This window comes from Portunus trituberculatus, chromosome 4 (assembly GCF_017591435.1).
Source record: "Portunus trituberculatus isolate SZX2019 chromosome 4, ASM1759143v1, whole genome shotgun sequence".
In the NCBI taxonomy this organism is placed as follows: domain Eukaryota; kingdom Metazoa; phylum Arthropoda; class Malacostraca; order Decapoda; family Portunidae; genus Portunus; species Portunus trituberculatus.
In genome coordinates this window covers 5,952,571-5,977,570 of record NC_059258.1, presented here as the reverse complement: position 1 = coordinate 5,977,570, position 25,000 = coordinate 5,952,571, and the positions used below count along the sequence as shown (strand labels likewise).

The 25,000-nt window shown below is 41.5% G+C and overlaps 1 protein-coding gene across 1 annotated transcript in view; it reads left to right on the top strand.

Moving 5' to 3' along the window:
• LOC123512198 overlaps positions 1-9,366 on the top strand; it is a 61,646-nt gene extending 52,280 nt beyond the window's left edge. Inside the window, exons 2-3 of the mRNA XM_045268445.1 lie at positions 2,944-3,104; positions 7,642-9,366. Coding sequence (XP_045124380.1) covers positions 2,944-3,104; positions 7,642-7,704 — 224 coding nt within the window. The 3' untranslated portion in view covers positions 7,705-9,366. The remainder of the gene's footprint in view (positions 1-2,943; positions 3,105-7,641) is intronic.
• The last annotated feature ends 15,634 nt before the right edge of the window (positions 9,367-25,000 follow it).

Below are 25,000 nucleotides of genomic sequence, written 5' to 3'. Positions count from 1 at the left end.
TTTTAGTGTTCAGAAAATTTTAAAAGGCATCTAATCCTTTTTTATTTCCTTCATTAGTAATTTTCAAAGATATTTTTTGCATTCAGACAATCCTTAAAAACACCCAATCCTCTTTTTTTTTTTTCCTTTATTAACTGTTTTCGGAGGATTTTTAGCGTTGAGAAAAATTTAAAAGGCATCCAATCCTCTTTATATCCTTCACTAGTAATTTTCAGTAATATTTTAGCTTTCAGTCATTTTTTAGAAGCATCCAGTCTTCATTTTTTTCCTTTTATCATCAGTTTCCGAAGGACTTTTAGTATTCAGAAAATTTCAAAAGGCATCTAATCCTTTTATTTCCTTCATTAATAATTTTCAAGAATATTTTAGCATTCATTCATTTCTTAAAAGCATCCAATCCTCTTCTTTTCCTTTCATTATCAGTTTCAGAAGGATTTTTTATCATTCAGAAATTTTAAAAGGCATCTGATCCTCTTTTTCCCCTTCATCTTTAGTATTCGACGAACTTTTGTATAGGATTCCGAAAAAATCTTAGACAGCTACTCCTACGTACTTCCTAAGACATTTCCCTCCCTTTAGGACGCCTCGGATAGATTGTGTGGCTTTCTTTTTTCTCCTACGGCTTCCTTCTCCCCTTCAGAGTCATTTCAAGGGCCCGTCTCACTCCCAGGGCTTGGATATCAAATTAATGAAGCTCCGTCGCGTTATCTTCACCGTTTGTTTTGATGCGGTGAATCTAATTTGCCGCCTTAATTAATGTTTACCTGCTGGAGTGTGATTGTAATGAGGGTGGTGGTGGTGGTGGTAGTTTTATCTTTTTTTTTTCCTCTCTCTCTCTCTCTCTCTCTCTCTCTCTCTCTCTCTCTCTCTCTCTCTCTCTCTTTTATGTTTACTGCTTCTTGTTCGTCTTTTTTATCGTTTTTTCCTTCATTATCTTTCCTTCTTCTTCTTCTTCTTCTTCTTCTTCTTCTTCTTCTTCTTCTTCTTCTTCTTCTTCTTGTTGTTGTTGTTACTATTGTTACTATTGTTGTTGTTGTTGTTGTTGTTGTTGTTGTTGTTGTTGTTGTTGATATCAGTGGTACTATAATTATTGTTGTTGTTCTTCTCCTCCTCCTCCTCCTCCTCCTCCTCCTCCTTCTTCTTCTTCTTCTTCTTTTCATCTTCTTCTTCATTCATGTACGTGTCAATATTCATCATTATAGTGCCTTTTTATATTATTTAGAGAGAGAGAGAGAGAGTACATTTTTTTTCTGATCTCTATTATGCTTACCTCCCTCACTCCTACTCCAATACTCTCCCTTACTCTCACACTCTCACTTCTCCTCTTACTCTCATTCACTCTTATAACCCCGTCACTCTCACACAGTCACTCTTCACTCCCATCAAACCCTCTCTCTCACTCTTTTTTCACTCTCACAACACTGTCCAGCTCTCACTCTCACTAATGTCTCTCACTCTCTCACTCTCCCTTGCACACTCTCACAAATTAACTGTCACTCTTGTCTACGCTTATTCACTCTTGTTTATTCGATTTTACAAGCTTATTTTCACTCTAAGTTTTATTTTCTCTCACTTCAGCTCTCTCTCAGATTAACTCTCACTTTTTATATTCACTCTCACTTCTTCCCTCTCCTTTTTCTCATTTTCTATTTTTTTCTCTCCTTACACATTTTATTTGTTATTTTGTCTTTTCGTGCATATTTTACAAGTTTTTTTTCGTTTCTCTCTCTCTCTCTCTCTCTCTCTCTCTCTCTCTCTCTCTCTCTCGTCCAATTTTGTAAGTTTAGTGTTTTTTACAGTTTACCGTCTTTTTCTTGTATTTTTTGCCTCGTTTTCTTTCTTATTTCTTTCAGTTTTCGTTTTCTTTCATATCCGGGTTTTTTTTTTTTTTTTTTGTTTATATTCTTGTATTGGAATTTTTTACGTCTTACTTTCTTTTTTTTTTCTTCTTTTTAGGTCTCGAAAGTTTTTGTAATTATTATTCTAGCGTCATCATTTTCGTTTTCTCTTTTTTCCCGTTTTCTCTTCCTCATATTTTCGGTTTTCAATTTTCGCGCCACAGATTGCGTTTTCTCTCCATTATTATTTTCCTTCATCCTTTTTTAGATTCCTCCTCCTCCTCCTCCTCCTCCTCCTCCTCCTCCTCCTCCTCCTCCTCCTCCTCCTCCTTTCTTAGCTTCTTTCATTAATTTGTCCTTTTTTGCAGCTTTTTTTTTTTTTCATTGCCATTCGTCTGTTTCGTTTCTAATTTGTCCTTATTTAGATCTGTCTGTTTGTCTGATTGTCTGTCTCTCCGCCTGTCGGTCTTCATTACTTCTCTCTCTCTCTCTCTCTCTCTCTCTCTCTCTCTCTCTCTCTCTCTCTCTCTCTCTCTCTCTCTCTCTCTCTCTCTCTCTCTCTCTTAATATTCGTGTTTCCTTTTTATTCCGTTTCTTGTTTTTTTTCTTTTCTTTTTTTTTTACTTTACTTTTCTTTATTGTTTCTTTCTTTACTTTTTTCTTTTTTTTCCGTATTTTTTTCTTTTCTATCAACTTGTCTTATTTCATTTTTTTTTCATTTTTTTCCGCTGTTAGTTTTTTTTGTATTTTGCTAATTACTACTACTACTACTACTACTACTACTACTACTACTACTACTACTACTACTACTACTACTACTACTCTCTTTCTCTATCTCTCTACCTGTCCAAGACCAATGATAACACTATAATAACTAACACAACTAACAAAACTTAACATTCCTGATCCCTTAACCCTTTCAGTACCATGACGCGTTTCCATATTCAATCTGCTTACTATTTGGTGATTTTAAACACCTTCAGACACTTATGTGGGGATTAAAGTAGTGAAGACTGTGCCCATTAATATTCTACTAGTTAACTTATTCCCAGTACCCTTACTAACACTACTAACACTGCCCTCTCCCCGTCTCCCGCGCCGCCAGACTGCCCCGCCGCAGAAGACCAAATGGAAAGGTTCCCGTGTCCCTCGCCAGACAGGATGGGACGGTACCGATGTATTGATGATCATGTGTTGTGTGATGGCTTTATAGACTGCCCGGATGGTGAAGATGAGGACAGACAGCAGTGCATGTTCTACAAAACGGTGAGTGGGTTTTGTGGCAGGGGTAAATGTGTGTGTGTGTGTGTGTGTGTGTTTTTACCTAGTTGTAGCTTTACAGGGCCTGGGCTTTATGCTCGTGTGGCCCCGTCTCCATATCTACACTTATCCAATTTTTCTTTAAAACTATGCACACTCGTTGCTGATGCCATTTCTTCACTCAAACTGTTCCAAGTCTCAACACATCTTTGCGGGAAACTATATTTTTTTAACATCTCTCAGACATCTTCCCTTCCTCAGCGTGTGTCTGTGTGTGTGTGTGTGTGTGTGTGTGTGTGTGTGTGTGTGTGTGTGTGTGTGTGAAGAGAAGAGAGTCAGGTTGGTGTGTAGTAGTAATAGGAGTAGTAAGAGTAGTAGTAGGTAGTTAGTAAGATCTTTAATGATAGAAATGGTCTTTGTGTTTTACAAGTGAAATCATAAGAATATAAGAAAAGAGGGAAGCTGCAAGAGGGCGCCAGGCCTATACGTGGCAGTCCCTATGTCAGAGGTAGTAACAGTAGTAAAAGTTGTATTAGTATTAGTAGGTAGCTGGAAGAGTCATCACTAGTAATAATACAAATGGTCACTGTTTTAGTAGAATTAGTATTATTAGTAGCAGCAGCAATAGTAGTAGTAGTAGTACCAATAGCTGTAACACCAGTACCAACATCACAACAACAGTAGCACCACCAGTAACACCAACACCAATACTTGCCTCGACAAAAGCAATGATATTCTGGGCAGCGAATTAACATGAAGCAAAGCACCAAACCTCACACAGCCCGGCCTCTGCACCTCCCACGGTATTCTAAGTGGCTCCCTCAGTGTGTTTAGAACCCCTGTAGTGTGACACGGAGATAAGAGTGCATTAGTTAATCGACGCTTTAAAATACACATCAATAAAAACGATAACCTTTTAAGTAACAGTAAATTGCTTAGTGTTAGGTTACGTTAGGTTAAGTGAGGTGAAAGGGAGGTGAGGTAAGTGCATTATTTAACGAAGTCTTTAAAATACACATCAATAACAACAATAGCCTTCTTAAATAGCAATAAATCATGCTGTGTTAGTTTAATTAGGGTTAAGTTTTGTTACATTAACCTCTTCAGTACCATGACGCGTTTCCCTATTCATTCTGCTAACTATTTGGTGATTTTATACAGCTTCAGAAACTTATGTGAGGGATTAAGATACTGAAGATTGTGGCCATTAATCTTCTGAGCTTAATAGACCCTTCCTAATGACAATAAAATGGTCGAATTGTACACGAATAAGATAAAAATGTGTCCCTGTATTGAAAGGATTAAAAGAGACAGGAAACAAGAACATTACTTATAGTTTTAAAATACAAACTGAACCTTTAAAATAACAATGAAACACAGACTATTAATACTATCTATACTGTTCAAACATCCACTAATACCCGTGTTCTATTACCCCTGCAACTAAGATCACTCCTAATGACCTTTGAATGAAAACAAAGCACCTTTAGTTTTCGTATCAGGTAGGATTAGATTGGCTCGAGTATGGATTTAGTTAGATTAGATTAGATTAGGTTAAGTTAGGTTAGGTTAAGTTAGGTTAGGTTAGATTAGGTTAAGTTAGGTTAGGTTAAGTTAGGTTAGGTTAGATTAGGTTAAGTTAGGTTTAGGTTAGATTAGGTTAAGTTAGGTTAGGTTAAGTCAGGTTAGGTTAAGTTAGGTTTAGGTTAAGTTAGGTTTAGATTAGATTAGGTTAAGTTAGGTTTAGGTTAGATTAGGTTAAGTTAGGTTAGGTTAAGTTAGGTTTAGGTTAAGTTAGATTTAGGTTAGCTTCAAGTTTATCTGGACTGCGTTAGAATACGTTAAATGTTCAATATAGAGTATAGATTAATTTAGCTTACATTAGGTTAGATTCAGTAAGCTAGGGTAAGATGAGATTAGATTAGATAAGTAAGATTTAGTTAGTTTCACATAGTTTAGGATATATTTAGTAAACTTGGCTGAGAATTCACTAGATTACCTTACCACAGGAACAAAAACAATATACACTACACACAAATAAGCTTGACATTTAGATCCAAAAGGTAATAATAACAAACTACAACATGAAGAGGTTAGATCCGGAGATACAGTGTAAGGAATTCAGCAAAGTACACAGGAGTTCATTTAGAGAGCAGAGTGGAGAGCGGAGGTATTTGCCTAATAGAAATACGCCCTTTGAAAACACGCTCGGGAATTCAGATAAGTTCAGTGGCTCTACTTAATGGATGAGAGAGAGAGAGAGAGAGAGAGAGAGAGAGAGACAGGTATAAATGAAGGAATGAAATAAGAGAACAAGAATAGAATAATCAGTTAGAGAAAGAGAGACAGACAGACAGAGAATGTACATAGAAAAATATTTAAATGGATAGGAAGACAGATAAACAGACAGACAGACAGACAGACAAAGAACAAAGGCTGATAGTTAAACAGAAACATAAATTAAGAGCCAGAAATAGACAGACAGACAGATAGACAGACAGAAAGACAAACACAGACACACAGACAGACAGCCATAAAGAGAGAGACGAACAGACTTGCACGGAGCGAACGAGAGAGAGAGAGAGAGAGAGAGAGAGAGAGAGAGAGAGAAAGGGTGTCATTACTCTCTCACTTTTCTCTCTCAAGGGGTACCTGTAAAGACTCTCGCTTTGATTAATTCACTGATCATATTCTCTCTCTCTCTCTCTCTCTCTCTCTCTCTCTCTCTCTCTCTCTCTCTCTCTCTCTCTCTCTCTCTCTCTCTCTCTCTCTCTCTCTCTCTCTCTCTCTCTCTCTCTCTCTCTCTCTCTCTCTCATTCTTTCGTGTATGTAATTGAATTTTTGTCTACTTTTTCAAGAGAGAGAGAGAGAGAGAGAGAGTGTGTGGGGGGGGGACAAGATGACATCACCACTTGAGCTGTGAAGTGAACATGTTTATACTTGTTTGATTGTGTGTTTGTTCACCTCTTGTCACTTTATCCCTCCATGCACGCACACACACACACACACACACACACACACACACACACACACACACACACACACACACACACACACACACACACACACACACACACACACACACACACACACACACTTTGATTAATTCTCTGGTGGTGGAGGTTCGTGTGTCTGTGTGTGTATGTATGTGTGTGTGTGTGTGTGTGTGTGTGTGTGTGTGTGTGTGTGTGTGTGTGTGTGCGCGCGTTTACATAATTTCATGTTATTAAGAAGCAAAGAAAATCATTATTCTTCTTCCTTTTCTCACTATTCTTGTTCCCTCCTCCTCCTCCTCCTCCTCCTCCTCCTCCTCCTCCTCCTCCTCCTCCTCCTCCTCCTCCTCCTCCTCCTCCAACACCTCCCGTACGTTGACCTTTCCTCTATTATTCTCTCTCTCTCTCTCTCTCTCTCTCTCTCTCTCTCTCTCTCTCTCTCTCTCTCTCTCTCTCTCTCTCTCTCTCTCTCTCTCTCTCTCTCTCTCTCTCTCTCTCTCTCTCTCTCTCCTGTTGTCAAGCCACGCCCTTCTTCCCTTCCTTCCTCCTCCTCCTCCTCCTCCTCCTCCTCCTCCTCCTCCTCCTCCTCCTCCTCCTGCTTCTCTTCTCTCCCTCATCATCCTCACTGCAGCCTTTCATCAACTTGCTCTCTCTCTCTCTCTCTCTCTCTCTCTCTCTCTCTCTCTCTCTCTCTCTCTCTCTCTCTCTCTCTCTCTCTCTCTCTGGGGAATGTTTTAATGTCTATGGTTTTGCCTTGAGAGAGAGAGAGAGAGAGAGAGAGAGAGAGTATATAAAAAACTAGAAAGAAAATATCCTTCAATTTCTCAGTTTCTTTACCTTCCTCCTCCTCCTCCTCCTCCTCCTCCTCCTCCTCCTCCTCCTCCTCCTCCTCCTCCTCCTCCTCCTCCTCTCAACAGAAGATCTCAGGAAATCATGTCTTCCGCCTGCTCTTCCCTTCCTCATCCTCTTCCTCTTCCTTCTTCCCCTCTCCTTTATCTCACTCTTCCTCCCTTCCCTCCCTCCTCCTCCTCAATCTTCTCTTCTATCTCTTATTTCTCTTGTTTCTCTCATCTTTATTTTCTTTTTGTTCTTCTTTCTTTCCTTTTTCTCTTTGTCTCCCTCTCGCTTTGGATTTATGTTTTAGGTTATCTTCTTCTTCTTCTTCTTCTTCTTCTTCTTCTTCTTTTTCTTCTCCTTTTTTCTTCTTTTTCTTCTTTTCCTCTCCTTCTTCTTCTCCTTTTTTCTTCTTTTTCTTCTTTTCCTCTCCTTCTTCTTCTTCTTCTCCTTCTTCTTCTTCTTCTTCTTCTTCTTCGACTCTTGTTTTGTCCTTGTTTTCATGTTTTTTTTTTTTGTTGTTATTCTTCTTTTGTAACATTTTCGTCTTCGTCTTTGTTTTCATCATCTTCCTCCTTCTCTTCCTTTTCTTCTTCTTCTTTTACTTATTATTTACTATTATTCTTATTTACTTTTCTTTATTGTTTAATTCCCATCTCACACCGCCACCACCACCACCTCCGTGCCCTAATGTCCCTCTCCCTCTCTCTCTACAGACGAAGGCGCACTTGGATGTTCTCGCGGACGCAATCATCAGGTGGGCGAGGGGCGGAAAGTGATGGTGGTGAAAAGGCCGCCGCAGCTCCCCTCCCCCTCCCACCCTCATCTCCCCTTCGCAATAGCAACCCGCCGACCCTGCCTCCGTCCCGCTCCGTCAGTGAGGGGACCTGGGGCGCTGTCATCTCAGCCCCACTAACCAGGCAGCTCCTCGCGCCTCTTACTGGTCATAATAGTCACTAGTGCTGCAGAGCCAGTGTGTCTCAGTGTGTCTTGTGGAGGGCAATAAGGAGTAGCAGTTTATGGAAGTAATAAAGGATATAGATGTATAATAAAAAAAGGAAATACTACAACTACAACTACAACTACTACTACTACTACTACTACTACTACTACTACTACTACTACTACTACTACTACTGCTGCTGCTACTTCGTCTTCTTCTTCGTAATAACAAGAGGATAAATGTTGCAATAAAAAGAGTAATACTATACGCCGGAGAGGAGAGATTTGTCATCCCTTCCCGCTTGGTTTCCGTCAGCGCCAGCAGGAGCAGGCCGCCAGGTGCCGCGTGGAGCTCACAGCATGGGCAGCTCTCCCTCTCGCCGCACATCGCCGCGCCGCCCACACCATTGGAGACGCACACCCTCCTTGCCCGCTGGAATCGTCCGCACCACCACCACCACCACCACCACCTCTACCTCCACCTCCACCTCCACCACCTCAAGCGGAATCCTACCGATGCCATCAGACCTCCACGCCAAGAGAAGACTTCCTCCGCGACCACTTGCTGACCTCTTGACCCCGACCTGAGCCACGGGGTTCACTAGGTCCAACACGGTGTTCCCGGACGGTCAACAAACAACACGCGAGGTCCCCGCTGAGTGAGAAGAGTCTGTCTGGGCCACTGCGGCCTGAGGACTCCCACCACAACCGGCCCCAGGCAGCTCCACCACCACCACCACCAACAATAATACCATCACTACCACCCGCCCCGCCCTGGAGAAAGGCGGCCCCAGGGACGACAAGAGGACGAGGACGACTAAAGGACCGCTGACTCGGCCGCACCCAGCCGGCGTCTCCCTCAAGGTGGCAGGCCAAAGACCGCTGACCGCTGACCGCAGACACAGACGCAGACCGCCCCTTTATAAGCTGAGGTCAGGCCGGCGACAGGTGTGCTGGGGGTCACCTGTGCCTCCCTCCCACACCTGCCTGGCCCTGGTGTTTGTTTGTTTGTTTGTTTGTTGGTGTGGTCGCCGCCGCGCCGCCAGCCCAGCGCCGCCTGTCTTCGTGTCCTCGCCGCCGCCACCAAGGCTGAGGTTGACCTGCGTTTTCTTTTGGAGATTTTATTTTTCTGAGAGAGAATACTTCTGTGTTTGTTAGACGCTTGTTTCAGAGGTTTATTATGACCGTGGAGGAGGAAGATGTTTATATAGATTAGCCTCTCATGTCATTGATGATGATGATGATGATGATGATGATGATGATGATGATGATTGTTGTTTTTGTTCCTTGAAGAAGAGTTTACAGTAACCTGTTATGCATTACGCCGTTAAGGACTCACTTCCATCATTACGTTCCACACTAAAACAAAAAAGATAAAAAAAAAATCCTTTCCTTAATGCCTTTGTATGTAGAGATTAAAATGTAAAAAAAATATGTTGAGATTGAAAAGTTTAGTGTGCAATATTGAAGGAAATAAAAATGCATAATATCACTAAAAATTGCTTATTAATACTCGAAGCAAGAGAGAGAGCAGGTGGGGAGGTGAAGCCGAGGGTCGCGGGCCCGGCGTGCACAGGGCGGCGGCCAGGTGTGCCAGGCGCGCGTGTGGGCCGCCAGGTGGCGCGGGGCGCGGGGCGCAGCGAGGAGGACACCGCTCGGCTGCGGGAGAGTTCTGAGGCTGTTCTTTCATCTCTCGCACTCGAGCCGGAAGCCTCCTGCTGCTGCTGCCTCTGCTACTGCTGCTAGTGTTGCTGCTGCTGCCGCTGCTGCTGCTGCTGCTGTTGTCATGCTGTTATTGCTGCTGCTGAGCCCCGCGTGAGGGTGCTGACTCACCCCACAACATTCCGAGGCTATTGAGAATGAAGTCACAGTCAGCGGCGACCACTCAGGAGGTGATGTTTGTGTGGCGCCTTGAGAAGCGGCGGCGCCTAAGAGGAAGCTGTTGCTGCCCGTGTTGGCGCCCCACTGGTGAAGGGCGACCCTGCACAAGTCCCATCGCAGCAGCGGACTGGACTGGAGTGGACCGGATACGCCCTTGGGGGACACGAGCCTCCGCCAGCCAGCACACCCTCGGCGAGAGTCCAGCGAAGCCTGAGCTGAGGCTTCAGTGTGTTTGATAATTCCTCGACCTTGTTTGAGTTGTAATCCTTCCTTGGGCTTGAGTGCGCGTGTCGGCCCGGCCGGCGAGGGCTGGGGCCGCGCCGCGCAGGTGCCTGGCCCTTCGCTTCTTTGCTTGGCGAGTCACGAGTCACGCCGCGGCCTTGCGTGCCGCGCCGTGACGCAGCAGCGGCCGGCAGCCCGCAGCCCGCAGCGCCGAGGAGCCGAGGAGCCGCCGCCTGGCCGGCCGTCGCCCGAGGAGGGAGTCGTCAGGCCCGCGCGTGTGAGTGCCGCGCGGTGTGGCGGTGTGGCGGTGGCGCCCCTCGGCAATAATGGGGGCGGGGCGTACTGGCCCTGGGTGGGGGGGCGAGGGGGACGTCTGCCCCTGCCCCTCACCCCCCCACCTCGCCCCCGCACCACAGCCACCACCACCACCACCACTACCACCACCACCACCACCACCATCACCACCACCACCACCACACACACCACCAGTAACGCAGGCGGACGGAGGCCGGGCCGCTGGGTCCGGCGCCCGTGTCGAGTGCGTAGCGTTGTTTCACTTTGCTAGGAACATGGGACGGATGATATTTTACTATTATGATACTAAAGTGTTCTCTAAACACCATGCCTGTGTGATACTAGAGCCTGTCTCGCCGCGCCCGCAGCGGCGCAGTGAAGCGGGGCGCGGCGCACGCCCGCCCACACGGCGCGCCCGCGCCGCGCCCCTGGCGGTCCCTGGGGTGCGGGACGGCGCCGCCTGCCCCGCCCCGCGCCCCGGCCCCGCCCGCTGTAGCGCCGGCCCCGGCTCACTGGGGTAATACGCTTTCTGTGTATCCGGTACGGTCACCCGTGTACTGAGTGTCGCATCCCGCCCACCCATCACCGCACCGCCCGTCCTCACCCGCACCACCCACCCACCCACCCTCATCAGCACGCCCACACCCGCCATACCAGGTACGCCGCCCACACCCCCCTACTCACCCCTCCCCCTCGCTGCCTTGACCGCCAGCGTAGCTCTGCAACTCCTCCTCCTCCTCCTCCTCACCGCCACTTTCCTTCCTCTGTTGGCTCCGCGGTCTCCCTTCCTCACCACCAGGCAACCCGCACCCAAGATTCGATGACTTGTTCCTCCTTTCCTACCTCAGAAAGCTGTCCACAATACCTCCACCAAGCCTCGCCTTCCTCCGCCTCTCCCCTCCATCCCCGGAAACCTTCCTCTCCCTTCCACTCTCCTCTCCTGCATCTCCTCCTTCCCTTCCCATTCCCTCTCCTCTCCTCTCCTCTCCTCTCCTTTCCTCTCACGCTCCCTGTCTTCCCTGCTTCCTTCCATCACTTCACATTCTTCATCTACCATTTCCATCACACACACACACACACACACACACACACACACACACACACACACACACACACATAGCATAAAGTAAATTTCGAGGATTACTGACAATTAACTATTTACACAAGACATCCCTACATCGCATCACACAGAAGAAAACGGAGTGTGCTTCTGTCTCTAGTGTGTATGGAAATATGCTTCGTTCGTGCCCTGGCTGCGCGGAAACTGACTTAAATGAAACTCTTCTGCGCAGCCCGGCACCGCACTCCACCTTCACCAACACACCACACGCCACACGCCCCTTCAGTATCACATCTCACACCACCTCGCCACACGTCACGGTGGACTGTTTCGGACCCCCTCTCACTTAGAAAACGGAAGATGGAGACATGATAAAGAAAACTGTGTGTGTCTGCTTTTGAAGGGAAACTTACTACTTCACGTCACCTGAAAAAGTGGGAAAGAAAATGGGTAAGGGTGACGTGTAGTTTTTGTTCTTTTTCTTCCTCGTTTTGACAAAGAAAATAAAACAAGGGAGATTGATAAGTAAGTGCAGTATGGGATTTTTTTTTCTTTATTATTATTATTATTATTATTATTATTATTATTATTATTATTATTATTATTGTTGTTGTTGTTTATTGGTGCCTCTCTCGCTCTCTCTGTCTTTCTCACTCTCTGAATCGCCTTGAACTGTTGGCAATACCTTGGTAATTAATAATAATGGACCTTATGATAACTTCTCGTGTTGAACCAGTGCAATATGTTAAGTAAAGTTAAGTGCAGAAGTAATAACCTTAGATTATTATTCCTCCTTCACTACCACCACCACCACCACCACCACCACCACCACAACCACCTCCCTTTGGCAAGATAATTTAACTTTATTTTCATAACAAGTTAATAAATTGACACTAATGTTTTTTTTCTTTCTGCAACTAAGATTTTTTGTCCCACACGAGTTAATTAAGGAAAGGTGGACACGAACAGGTAAACACGGAGAGAGACCCACCCAGACACTGCTTGGCTGTGAATGCTGTGTCGCCCCGCCATTTTTAAAAGACCATGAATCACCCCTTAGAGAAAAAAAAGTCATAATTACAAAAATAAAACCAATCTGATTAAAAAAAACTAAATAAAATAAGAAAAAATGGAAAAACGTAAAAATAAAGTAGAAAAGGATAAAAAATAAGTTATAAATCAATAGAAAAAAAAAACACTTAACTAAATATAAAGGAGCAATGCAAACCACAAACCAATAACTAAACAACAAACAACAGCAACAACAATAGGGCTGAGATGCAACAGACTAGAGAGAGAGAAGAACAAAACAAATGAACAACCTCATCATTTTCCTAACCGTGTGTTGTACTGGAGTTAATGTCTGTTTGTTCGTCTGTTTGTTTACGCTGCGAGGCCCCCAGGAGGACAGGACCCCCCAGCCTGATGACCCTCCCAGTGGCTTCCCCAGAGGCTAAGGCGGCCCCCTCGCTCCCCCCCCCCATGTGGTCATCCTCAAGATTGTGGGAGTGGTGGTGAGGTTGTCTTTCCTCCTCCTCCTCCTCCTCCTCCTCCTCTTCCTCCTCTTCCTCACTCCTCCTTCCTTCGTTCTTATCTTCTTTCCTTCTCTCCATTATCCTTCCCTGTCCTCCCTTTCTATCCTCCTCCTCCTCCTTCTCCTCCTCCTCTCTTTCTCTCCTTCTCTCGATCGTCCCTCCCCGTCTTTCCTCCCTCCCTCAGACTGACTCACAGTTAACGTAGAAATCTTCTTCACTTGTTTTCTTTATTTGTTTGTTTATTCCTCAAACTGTTGTCCGATAATTGTCCTCTCTATTCATTGTTCGAGTTGAGTTTTGTTCTGTTTTTTTATTGTTGTTGTTTGTTATTGTTGTTATTATTATTATTATTATTATTATTATTATTATTATTATTATTATTATTGTCATCATCACTTCCATCAACATCATCATTTTCATCACCATTATTATCATCATCATTAAAGTAGCATTTATAAAATCATATATAGACAGACATTTTCCTTATCTATTATTATTATTATTATTATTATTATTATTATTATTATTATTATTATTATTATTATTATTATTGTTATTACTACTACTACTACTACTACTACTACTACTACTACTGTTACTACTCCTATTATTATTCATCCCCACAATTAACAAAACTACAACCTCTTTCCTTCTCATTATCATCATCATCATCACCATCATCATCATTATCATCATCATCATCATCACAAACAGCTCTCCATCACAACTAATGAAAACAGCAATCATTTTCTTCTCATCTTGCCTTACTTTGAGAACATTAACTTCGCTACACGTGAGTCTCTCGAGGACGGAGGAGTGACGCCACACTTCCCAGTAATATTAAGATGAAAAATACTCAGGTTGACTTTGTGTAGACTCGTTACTCAGGGTCAGGTGGCTGGGCACTGCTAGCCATCGAGCCTCTGTTTTGGCGGCTCCTTACGTCTATTTACTCTGTCTTTTTATTTTCTCCTTGTTTTCTTTTTGTTTATGCGTATTCTAGTGTTCTTTATTATTGTTTTTTTTTTTTAGGTTTTTTTTTTTTTCCTTTGTTTGTTTTGTGGTTTCTTTCTTTTTTTTATTATTTTTTCTACTTTTTCATTCAAATTTTAGTTTTTTTCATTCTTTTCATTTTTTCTCCTTTTTTTCTATCTCCTTTTTCTACTTTCTTCATTCAATTCAAATTTTACTTTTTTTTCCTATTCTTTTATTTTTTCTCCTTTTTTCTTTCTACTTCCTTTCATCAATATTTTAACTTTTCCACTCATTCTCTTATTTGTGTTATCTTTTCTTTACCTTTCCTCATTTTTCGATTTCCTTTTTCCTGCCTCACTTGTGTTTACTTGTTTTTAGTTCTTGTGGTTCTAATTATCATCGTTTTCTTCTCCTTTTCACATATTTCTAGATTTTCTCAATTTCTGCATATATTTCAGTCACTTATTTCACATTTCAAGTTAAAAAATACCTGTTTCATTATTAATCGCATTAGTATTATTTAGCATTATTGATATTATTTGTGGTTTCCTTCTGTTAACTGTAAGCTTACGTTATATTGGGACCAAAAGAACATTATTATTTTTTTTTCTTTCGTTATTTTTCTCTTCAAGGTTGCGACAGAGTAATTAATGTGCATTTTAATATTGTTTTGCTATTAATGTCTGTTGCGTTTTCTCTGCAATTTTCCAAGTGGTTATATTAATGTATCATATTTAGTTTCTCTCTCTCTCTCTCTCTCTCTCTCTCTCTCTCTCTCTCTCTCTCTCTCTCTCTCTCTCTCTCTCTCTCTCTCTCTCTCTCTCTCTCTCTCTCTCTCTCTCTCTCTTCTCTCTCTCTCTCTCTGCTATTGTTTCATTTCTTTTTTTAATTTCATGTTTTTTTCGTTTTTATTAATTTATTTTGTTTTATTTGTTTATTTTTTCTCCAAGGAAACAATGTCTTAATTACAATTTTCCAGTGTTGTTGTTTTCCTTTTTGTAATTAAATTTATTCCCATTTTTATCAATCTTCATAAGATGTAACCTGAACTTAATCAATAAAAGACAAAAACAGTTCCCAGCTTGGCATCAAATCCTTTTTCAGTCAACGCTAAACCAATTCCAATTTCTCTAGTTCATTTATTTCAAAGTTTGTGTTTTGATTCCATTTCTCACGTATTTTTGTGTTCCTCTTTCTACAAATTCTCTCCTCTCTCATTATCTCATCCTCCTTTTCTTTCCTTTCAAATTCCAGTTTATTTTCTTTATTTATTTCTTTTGATATTTTTCTTGTTTTCCTGAGCGTCATAGTTATCTTTTTCCTTTTTTCTTTTCTTTTTCGCGTGAAAGTAAAGGTAATCTTGATTGATCTTGATCTTAATTGCATTTAACACCGAAGAAAAGTCAGAAAACAGAAGAAAACTTGTTCGTAGCGATTTTTGTCTTTTGTTTGTATTCCTCTCTCTCTCTCTCTCTCTCTCTCTCTCTCTCTCTCTCTCTCTCTCTCTCTCTCTCTCTCTCTCTCTCTCTCTCTCTCGCAGAATAACCGAAAACAATGAAAGCTGATCACTACAAATAGAAAAAGAAGAAAAAAAACCTGTCTTGGTGATTGTTGGCCTTTTCATAACTTTTCGTCCTTGAGTCAGTGTTCTGTGTTCAGTGTCGCGTCATGGCTGTTCATCCTGGGAGACACACTACTGATTATTTACAAAAAGAATTAAGAAAAGCTACATTATTATCTCCATGACTCCAAAAATAGATAAAAATGAAGCTAGTATTACTTCATTGGGTATTACCACTTATTAGAATGTTCTCCGGTCGTTTATACGTCATTGTTGAGATGGTAAATGCTATAATGCCAATTGTTCTGTATTTTCTTGTGTATATTTGAAAGAAAACAGAGAGAGATTGTTGTTTATCGTATGCATTCCAAGATTTTGAGTATTTTTATGGCCTAGTTTTTCTGTCTTAGAATGCGTTTGTTTTTTTAATATGTGTGGTCGAAAACTGAAAGAAAATATACAAACTAAAAATGTATGGTAACTTTTTTTATCTTCTTTTTACAATTTCCAGTTTTTTTTTTTTATCATTTATAGTAATTTAACGATATTACGGGTGATTTTTATTATTATTCTGACAAGGAAAGAAATACAAATACCTCAAATTACGTATGCTTCAATATTCGACACTATTTTAAACTTACTTTTTAAAACAGGCGTGAGATGGAAGGCTTGGCGTGACAAACCAGAACTCACCAAGCCTTTCATTTCTCTTGACACCTCCCCGCCCCAACACACGCACACACAAACTCACACACACTCCAATACCCACAAACCCACACAAAATCACAAAAAACTTCCTAAACATTCCATTTTTTCTCAGTCATTCCCTTCATCTCGTCGCATTTCACTCCCTCCCCGTCTCATCCCCTTCCCTGGCCCCTCCCGTAACCCCGCACTGTAGCCTGTAGTCACCCCGTCACCCGTCACATCCCGTCACCCTTTTGTTCGCATTCCTAAACTTTTCCTCCTCGCATCCTGACAATTTCCAGGCGTCTGCGGGAAGTTACCACGTTTTCAAGGGTGTTTTTCCCACGATTCTAGTAGGTTAAGAGGAACTTCGCAACACCAGTGAAGGGAAAAGCGCCTTGGGAACCGAACTAGGTGTCTCTTTGGTGCCTGGAGATTGTTGTGATGAGAAAGCGGAAGGTTTAGACATGCGACCTCCTCCCGACCCCTTGTAATATTGTCCCCAGCAATCAGTGAATGTGGGATTACGTGTATCTTTCTAATGATATTCTGTCCCCGTGTTGATCCTGAAGTGTCCAGACTACAAAATAAAGGACTGTGTTTCCAGACTAGCCTACATGTTGTGGTAAGGTTGACAATATATATATATATAAAAAAAAAAAACATACCGATAGCTCTCTATATACCAGCTAATGCGTAATGTTAGTCTTGTATATTACATAATTATGATACAAAGATCTATTTTCTTTTAAACTCTCATTGTCTCATAAGTTGCTAATTAATGAATAAAAATCATCAGTAAAAAAATGTATGCCTTGTTTTTGTGATCTCCTTGATTATTCTCTCTCTCTCTCTCTCTCTCTCTCTCTCTCTCTCTCTCTCTCTCTCTCTCTCTCTCTCTCTCTCTCTTTCGATATACTGAAATACAAAACAATGGAAAAAAAACAAAATATTAAAAAACTTGAAAAAAACAATCTCCATGACCAATACTAGATCAATTTTTGCCTCTCCACTCATAAAAAGAAAGAAAAGAGTAAAAAAATATATTCTTAGCTGAAGTTTGCTTGATTAAAAAGGTACCACTGGTTTTTTTTCCTTTTTTCTTTTCTTTTTTTCCTTACGAAGAATTATTAAAAGTTACTTCCTTACCTAATTAACTGAAAGGCGGCCAGATCACACCACCTGACACACACACACACACACACACACACACACACACACACACACTCTCTCTCTCTCTCTCTCTCTCTCTCTCTCTCTCTCTCTCTCTCTCTCTCTCTCTCTCTCTCTCTCTCTCTCTCTCTCTCGACAGCATTCATATTTGCAACTTTTTTTTAACGTGACAAAATTTTGGTTCTTTATTTTGTTTTACTTTGTTTCCCTGTGTTGAAAAAATAAATTATGATGTTTTTCTTTATTTCTTACTTCATTTATCATTGGTTTTCGTGTTCGTTCGTTTGTTTGTGTTATGTATTTAAGTTCAGTCTTGGTTTTTCTTTTCATTTTCTTTTCTTTTTACTTTTTCCTTACACACGAAAAAGAGAGAGAATGAGAGAGAGAGAGAGAGAGAGAGAGAGAGAGAGAGAGAGAGAGAGAGAGAGAGAGAGAGAACTATTTCAAACAACAAGTCTCTGCTTTTCACCTTTCCTTTCAATCATCATATCTTTACACAAACACACGAGAAAAAGAGAGTGAGAGAAAGAGAGAGAGAGAGAGAGAGCTATTTCACACAACCAGCCTCTCCATAAAAAAAATAAATAAACTCTTTCATTCATTCGCTTTATTTCACTTTACCTTATAACATTAACTTTATATTCCCCGCTGGAGCCGCCAAGACCCTCAGTGGCGCAGTTTCCCCTTTGAAGCTCCAGAGCCGAGAAATCCCCCTTTGATATCACTCGTGGCTATATTGTGTACAGAGAAAATGGGACGAAGTTAAGGTGATAGAAAACGGGAAGAAAATTAAAAAAAGAAAATACGTGTAAGATTTATTTTTCTTTCCCTTCACTTCTTTGAAAACGGGAAGAAAATTAAAAAAAAGGTGTAAGATTTCTTTTTCCCTTCCCTTCACTTCCTTTTTGTCCAGGGAAAGTAGAAAATGAGGCTGCAATGAACGAGAGTAAGTATTGAAAAGAAAAAAAAGAGAAAGAAAAGTAAGTATTGAGAGAAACTTTCCCTAAAAGGACTTTGTAAAATATTGTCTCTCGTAACACTGATGAAATAGGAATAGACGAGAAAATAAGTACCAAATATAAAAAACTTGAATGTGAGAGAGTGTAAAAAGGAGAGTATTTGAAACAGTCCTTATGTAGTCTCTCTCTCTCTCTCTCTCTCTCTCTCTCTCTCTCTCTCTCTCTCTCTCTCTCTCTCTTATCGTAGAAAAAATAATATAAAACCACTAAATACAGCGAAAAGTAAGTTATATCCGTGTTATAAACTAAAAACATATATAACTTTTTTTTCCTGTCTCTTTCTCCATTTCCTTAACCCCTTCAGTACTACAACATATTTTCATCATGAATTTTTGGGTATGATTAGACGATTAGAAGGGGTCTATGGAGGTCACAAGATTAATGGCCTGAGTCTTCACTATTTTAATCCCGCACATGAGTTTCCGAAGCTGTGTGAAATCAAATAGTAACCAGAATAGATATGAAAACGCGTCCTGCTACTGAAGAGGTTAGTGCATTCTTGAGGTACAAATTTGAAGGATATACATTTTTTCCCTCAGAAGTGTATACAATTTTCTTCTTTTCTTCTCGTCTTTCTTATATTTATTTCTTTATTCATACCATGTGGGCTTTTCATGGGAACTTTTTGTGGTACCTCCTATCTCAAAGCCCACCCGTCAAGGAAACCGTTGCCCCGAGTGAGGAAGCCCAACCTACACTCGGACCGTGGACAGGATTCAAACCCATGCGCTTGGAGACCCCTCGGACCCCAAAGCAGGCATGGTTTCACTGCACCACTGCGGCCCTTGAGTGCATTCTTGAGGTACAAATTTGAAGTATTTACATTCCACCCCCCCCCCCCGCCTCAGAAGTATATACAGGTTTTCTTTTTCTTGCTGCCTTTCTGTCTTTGTTTGTTTTGGTGAGTGCGTTCTCGAGGTACAAATTGGAAGTGGCGATGCGAGGCTGTGTGGCGTAAGGAGCTTCTCTAAACACTCTCTTTGAAGACTCGTCATTATATCTTCCTCGCACACTGGGAAGGAACATGACGTAGGAGTGTTTATAAATAACTTCTTGTCAAACACCACCACCACCACCACCACCACCACCGCCACCGCCACCGCCACTTGAGTTGCATCACAGCCTCTCCACTTTCTCTTACACATTCGCAGACGCGTGAAAAGTGGTAGGATTGAGTCAAACTTGCATAGTCTTTACGTACCCAGGCTACTATCATATTTCATACTATTGCTTATTTTTTCCAGACTCACATACTTATAAAACTATCATATCTTGCATCTTTTCACACATACATACATACTTACGTTCTCTTTCATATTATCACACACTCTTCTATACTCAGTTTTAATTTACCGTTTCCCTTGGCCATACATAAATAAAAGCTCACTCTAAACGCAAAGTATAGAAACATAGAGCCTCAGACCTTGCTTCCCAGGCTACAAGACAATATTTACCATAACTATCAAAACACAGGTCAAATTTAATTAACAAACCTCATATTTTCATTTTTTCCTTTGCCTTCTTTTCACTAGTGTTGGCAGCCCTGCATGTGTCTGGTAAAGTAGTAAATGAAGCAATAGGATACGAACTAACACCTAGTCGAACGCTTACCAACCCTGCAGTGTGAACCTATATTTCATCTAATGTGTGCAGTACCTCTATTGTCAACGCGGCCCAGTCAGGAGTCAAGAGGGAAGTAAAAATATCATTCTCTTCACCCTCGTCACCATCAGTTCCTGTTCCCGGTAAAGGCGGAGGAGTGATGAGCGAGTGAGCTAGTGAGCACCACACAACAATGGTTTGATGCGGGTATATAAAAATTGCCTTTGAGTTAATTAAGACCGCTTCAATAACGCCGCAAATAAGTCAGCGGGTGAAAGGGAAAACTGGTGGTGGTGGTGGTGGTGGTGGTAGTGCACAGAATCAACACAAGTCGCTAGGAAAGAGGAGGAGCAGAAAAAGGAGAAAGAGGAGGAGAAAAAGGAGGAAGAGGAGGAGAAAAAGGAGGATAAGAATAAGGAGGAGACAATAGAACGAAGAGGAGGATAAAAATGAGGAGAAGGAAGAAGAAAGATAAGAAACAAAAACCAGAGATTAGAAGCAGCAGCAGCAGACTTGTTATCCCTAAGTGAGCGTGAAATAAAACTACAAATCTATTATAAGACGTAGAAGAAGAAGAGAGAGAAAGAGAAGCGAAGGAGGAGGATAGAGAGAAAAACAAATAACGAACTACGATATCAAAGCGAAAGAAGTTACGAAAAATTCATAATAAGATAATAATTGCTTGAACGAAGAAAATATAGAAGAAAAAGATAAAACAAATAACGTAACTACGATATCAAAGCACCATAAAATATAAATATAAAAAAAAAGAAAGGAAGATAATGAAAACAAAATCTAGAAAAATTCATAATAAGTCATGCAGTGTAGCCAGACAAGCGATACACCTTCCCCCGCCAACCAAGATGAACACTCGCGTAGTCAGACAGGCAGCTCAAGGAATCACAAAGAGAAATCAACCCACAGTTAGTCATGCGAATTTTTTAACCTCTTCAGTACCATGACGCGTTTTCATATTTATTCTGCTCACTATTTGATGGTTTTATACAACTGCAGAAGCTTATGTGGGGATTAAAATAGTGAAAACTGCTCATTAATCTTTTGGCTTCCATAGACCCTCTAATGTTAATAAAACCGTCTAATTACACCTAAAACTCAAAGTAAAAATGCATTCCAGTAATGAAGAGGTTCAAGTGTTGTTATGGTTGTATAGACAGATCAACAAGATTTTTTTTCATCTTTAACACGAGAAACAATTAAAAACTCTGCTAATCACCTCTATGGTCTTTGGAAATAGTCATGGGAATGTTAGGCGAGTTTTTTTTTTTTTTAGATGTTTTTATATGGTTTTAATGAGAGATCAACCGATTTTAACTATTAACAGGTGAAACACTCTTCAAAACCCGGCTAATAATTTTATGAACTTATACATGAGTTTTTGAGGATGGTTTTTAATGGTTCAACTAGATTTTTTTAACAATTAACAGGAGAAACACTCTCGAGAACCCATCTAATCATCTCTGTGGCCTTTTTAACCAGTGGTGGTGAGAGGAACAGGTGTTTGAGAGTACAGGCTAAGCGCTCCTCGTGTTTGCCTCGCCGCCTCGCACGTGGAGGGCTCAAACTGACACCACTAACTGACAGCAGGTAAGGTTAGTCCATATTTAGCCTGCTATATTAAAAAAATCACCCTAAAAATAACCCCATCATCCATTAATCCCGCAGACACGCTAATAATACGAGCAAGAAACACGCCAGCCAGCCAGCCAGCCAACCAGAGAGAGAGAGAGAAAGAGAGATAATGTGTGTGTGTGTGTGTGTGTGTGTGTGTGTTTGTGTGGGGGGGGGTGGGGGGCAGGCCATGTCTGGATATAGAGCAGAAATAGAAGGCAAAAAATAAGCAAAAGAATAGGAGGTAAGGACACGGGATAGCCGGCAACAGGGCAGGGGGAGGGTGAAGCAGAAGGCATTGGCCACACACACACACACACACACACACACACACACACCAGTTGACTTCGTGTAAGTGTAGCGTTAACAACAACAACAGCGCCACCACCGCCACCACCACCACCACCACCATCACCATCACCACACCACACCACAATATAGGCTTGTACAAATGACATAGACCTATTGACCACAATACCACCACGCACCACCACATCAATGCAGCCTTGGCGTCCAGACCTGCCCAAACCTGAAGGCCACAGCTCCTTGCCACAGCCCGCCTCGGAACTCCGCCCGATGTCACAGTCTAATCCCTCCCCCCTCCCTGCTTATTTTCCCCACTCCCAGGGAAGAATAACCCGGGATACTGTTTCCTCCTCTGGGCTAGAATTTCCCCGTTTCTTATACAGCTCGCCTGGGGGAATTACAGTACAGCCAGTCAGTCAGCAGTGGTGGGAGTAAAACTGACACTTAAAACACGTATCATGCTGTTAACTTAAAGGTATATCATTCTGAGGAAAAGCATGCTAGTGAAGTAATGTCAGAAGTAACTGTAACTTTGAGAAGGAAAGACAATGGTTAAGATGTTTGATAGATCAAGATGTAATAGAGCCAACAATGATGTGTACTTCCCAGAAATTATTGGATGATGTGATTGAATGCAGACCAGAAAAGGTGCCAGGAAAAATTTTATCCATGAAAAATATCTTACAAAGTTTAAAAAGCTACTTTGATGAAGATGCATGAGTTCTTGTGCAAAATGTACTAGAAATGACAGAGATCAATGTTACTGGGTGTTATTCACATATTCTAACGATCATTTTCAATTCAATATATTTTAAGAACTTTTAATTCAATAAAGTATTTTGAATTGTTCCTCTTTTTCATTGTGGTAATCTGAAGGAGGAGAAAGTCTAGGCTAAAGGGAGGAATTATAGACCTGTCTTGAATTTCCCCCGGGGGAAATATTTACTAGTCTATTTTTTCCCTCGGGTAAGTTTGGGCGGAAACGGGTGTGACAGCGGCTCCCTCCCACCCGCTGGTTGCAATACAGCCTTCTCACATATTTCTTAACTATGTAATTCGTTCTCTGTATTTTTTTTTTTTTTTTGTTGTTGTTGTTGTTGTTGTTTCTATGAATCTTTCGATGTTTTTTAAGTGTTTCCGCGCCTCTGTTTGGTAAATATGTAGCCTTTAGTGCTGTTTTATGGCCTAGATAAGAGCCACTTGGTACCGTAAAATTTACTGATTACCATAATCGTTTTTTTTTTTTTGTTTTGTTTCAAGGTCACGTATATTCTTTTAATTGTGTCACACTGCCATTCAGTCAAATGTGTGGGCTTTATAATGGTGTTTAGTCCTATCAAAGGTAGATATTAGTTTTTTTTTTTTTTTTTTTTTTTTTTTCTTTTGATTCCATCTCTAGCTGTTGATGTACTTCCTTCCAGATTGTTTTGCAAGATAGCTCAGAATCTTTCAAGTGTATGAGCATACCTGCTAAATCAACATGGCTGGATTTAACAGTGGTTTGTTATGTGTCAAGGTTTTAATGCCTCTTTTCTTACATTTGTATTTTTCATGCGCACACTTCAGGTTCTAGGTAAGTGTTGGACGCCTGAGCAGATCGCTCATAAAGTGTAATATTTTTAACTATATGTGTCAAGTGGAAATGGGTGGATGTTTCACTACTTTTAATAGTGAAAATTTTTTGATACTTTTATTATACTTGAATCAATTTATACAATTCTTCAATCGTAGTTCGGCTGGAGATGTTTTGATGTTGAGGATGATAGTTTAAGTACTTATCAAGTCACAAAATGTCAAGCATTCAGGTCTGGCTTCATTTTTTCTAAGTCTATTTTAAAGTGAGCTCCTTTACATACGTGAAATCTCCAACGGTCACTAACACGCCCGGCCAGGAGTGAGGCGTCATCAAGTGGGCGGCGCTGGCTCAGGTGTCGTCTGTGTATAGCTAATATTTGGCACACTTAGCATTGTTTTCCCGCTACTGGTGTCACTAAGGGAGCCACATGACTATGCTTGGCTATCAACTGTTCAGATACAACTGTCCTTGGCGAGTATCAGTGTGATGATGGATTAAATGAGGCAGAATGGTGATGGTGGTGATGATGGTGACGGCCTCTACACGAGAATCACCTGACCGTCCTGCTTACCTGTGTGTCTGTGTCTGTGTCTGTGTCTGTGTCTGTGGCATATTCACTTTCCTCTTCCCAGCTCTTCCTTTACTCACGCGTCCCCCAACTCTTCCCTCCCCTCCTTCTCAAGCCCCATCCTCCTCCTCCTCCTCCTCCTCCTCCTCCTCCTCCTCCTCCTCCTCCTCCTCCTCCTCCTCCTCCTGGTGTTGTGGAGTGTTTTAAATGTTTCGTGTTCTATTTTGTGTATTTTGGACATATTTTGGGTGTTTCCGTGTATTTTGGGTGTATTGAGCGTGCTCACAGTCTTACACGAAGATCGGTAATGAGCTCCGAGCGCGCATTGAGAGGTGACCGCTGATGATGGCGTGCGTCTTTCACCTGTATGGTCATTTCTCACTACTCACAGCTAATCCCTGACCTCTGGGGTCGCATACTCAAAACACGCCTTAATGGGCCTGGCCTGGGGCTTTTCAGTGGCCGCTGCGGGAGACATGGTGAATGTCATCCAGGCAGCCAAGTACCAAATAGACCATTATCACTAGCTGCACACTCAGTGTGAACAGCTGACTGGTGGGCGGTAGGGATGGCAGTTTTGGTCCGAGTAGTACTCGGTTTACTGGGTTTTTGGATTTGAGTGAGTACTACTCGGTTTACTCGGTTTTCATAATTCAATTACATGTTGAATTTATGCGTTGAAAATGTAATACAGGCCTTCAAACTAAAGAGTAAAGATTTTTTTCGGTATTTTGTTGGGGAAGAAGGCGGTGCATGCCGCACAACCACCCAGACATTAATGGAATAGTCCAATTCCTAAGAACAAGCCTAACAGTGCCAACAGTCCAACACACGGGCTTGGGTGAAGGAAAGAGAGACCTGTACGAGTACACGACGAGTAGGCTTACTCACTCAGTTCACAGTTGGCAGTTAGTAGTGGTGGGCAAGTACCGCTAATTTCAGTATATATATATATATATATATATATATATATATATATATATATATATATATATATATATATATATATATATATATATATATATATATATATATATATATATAT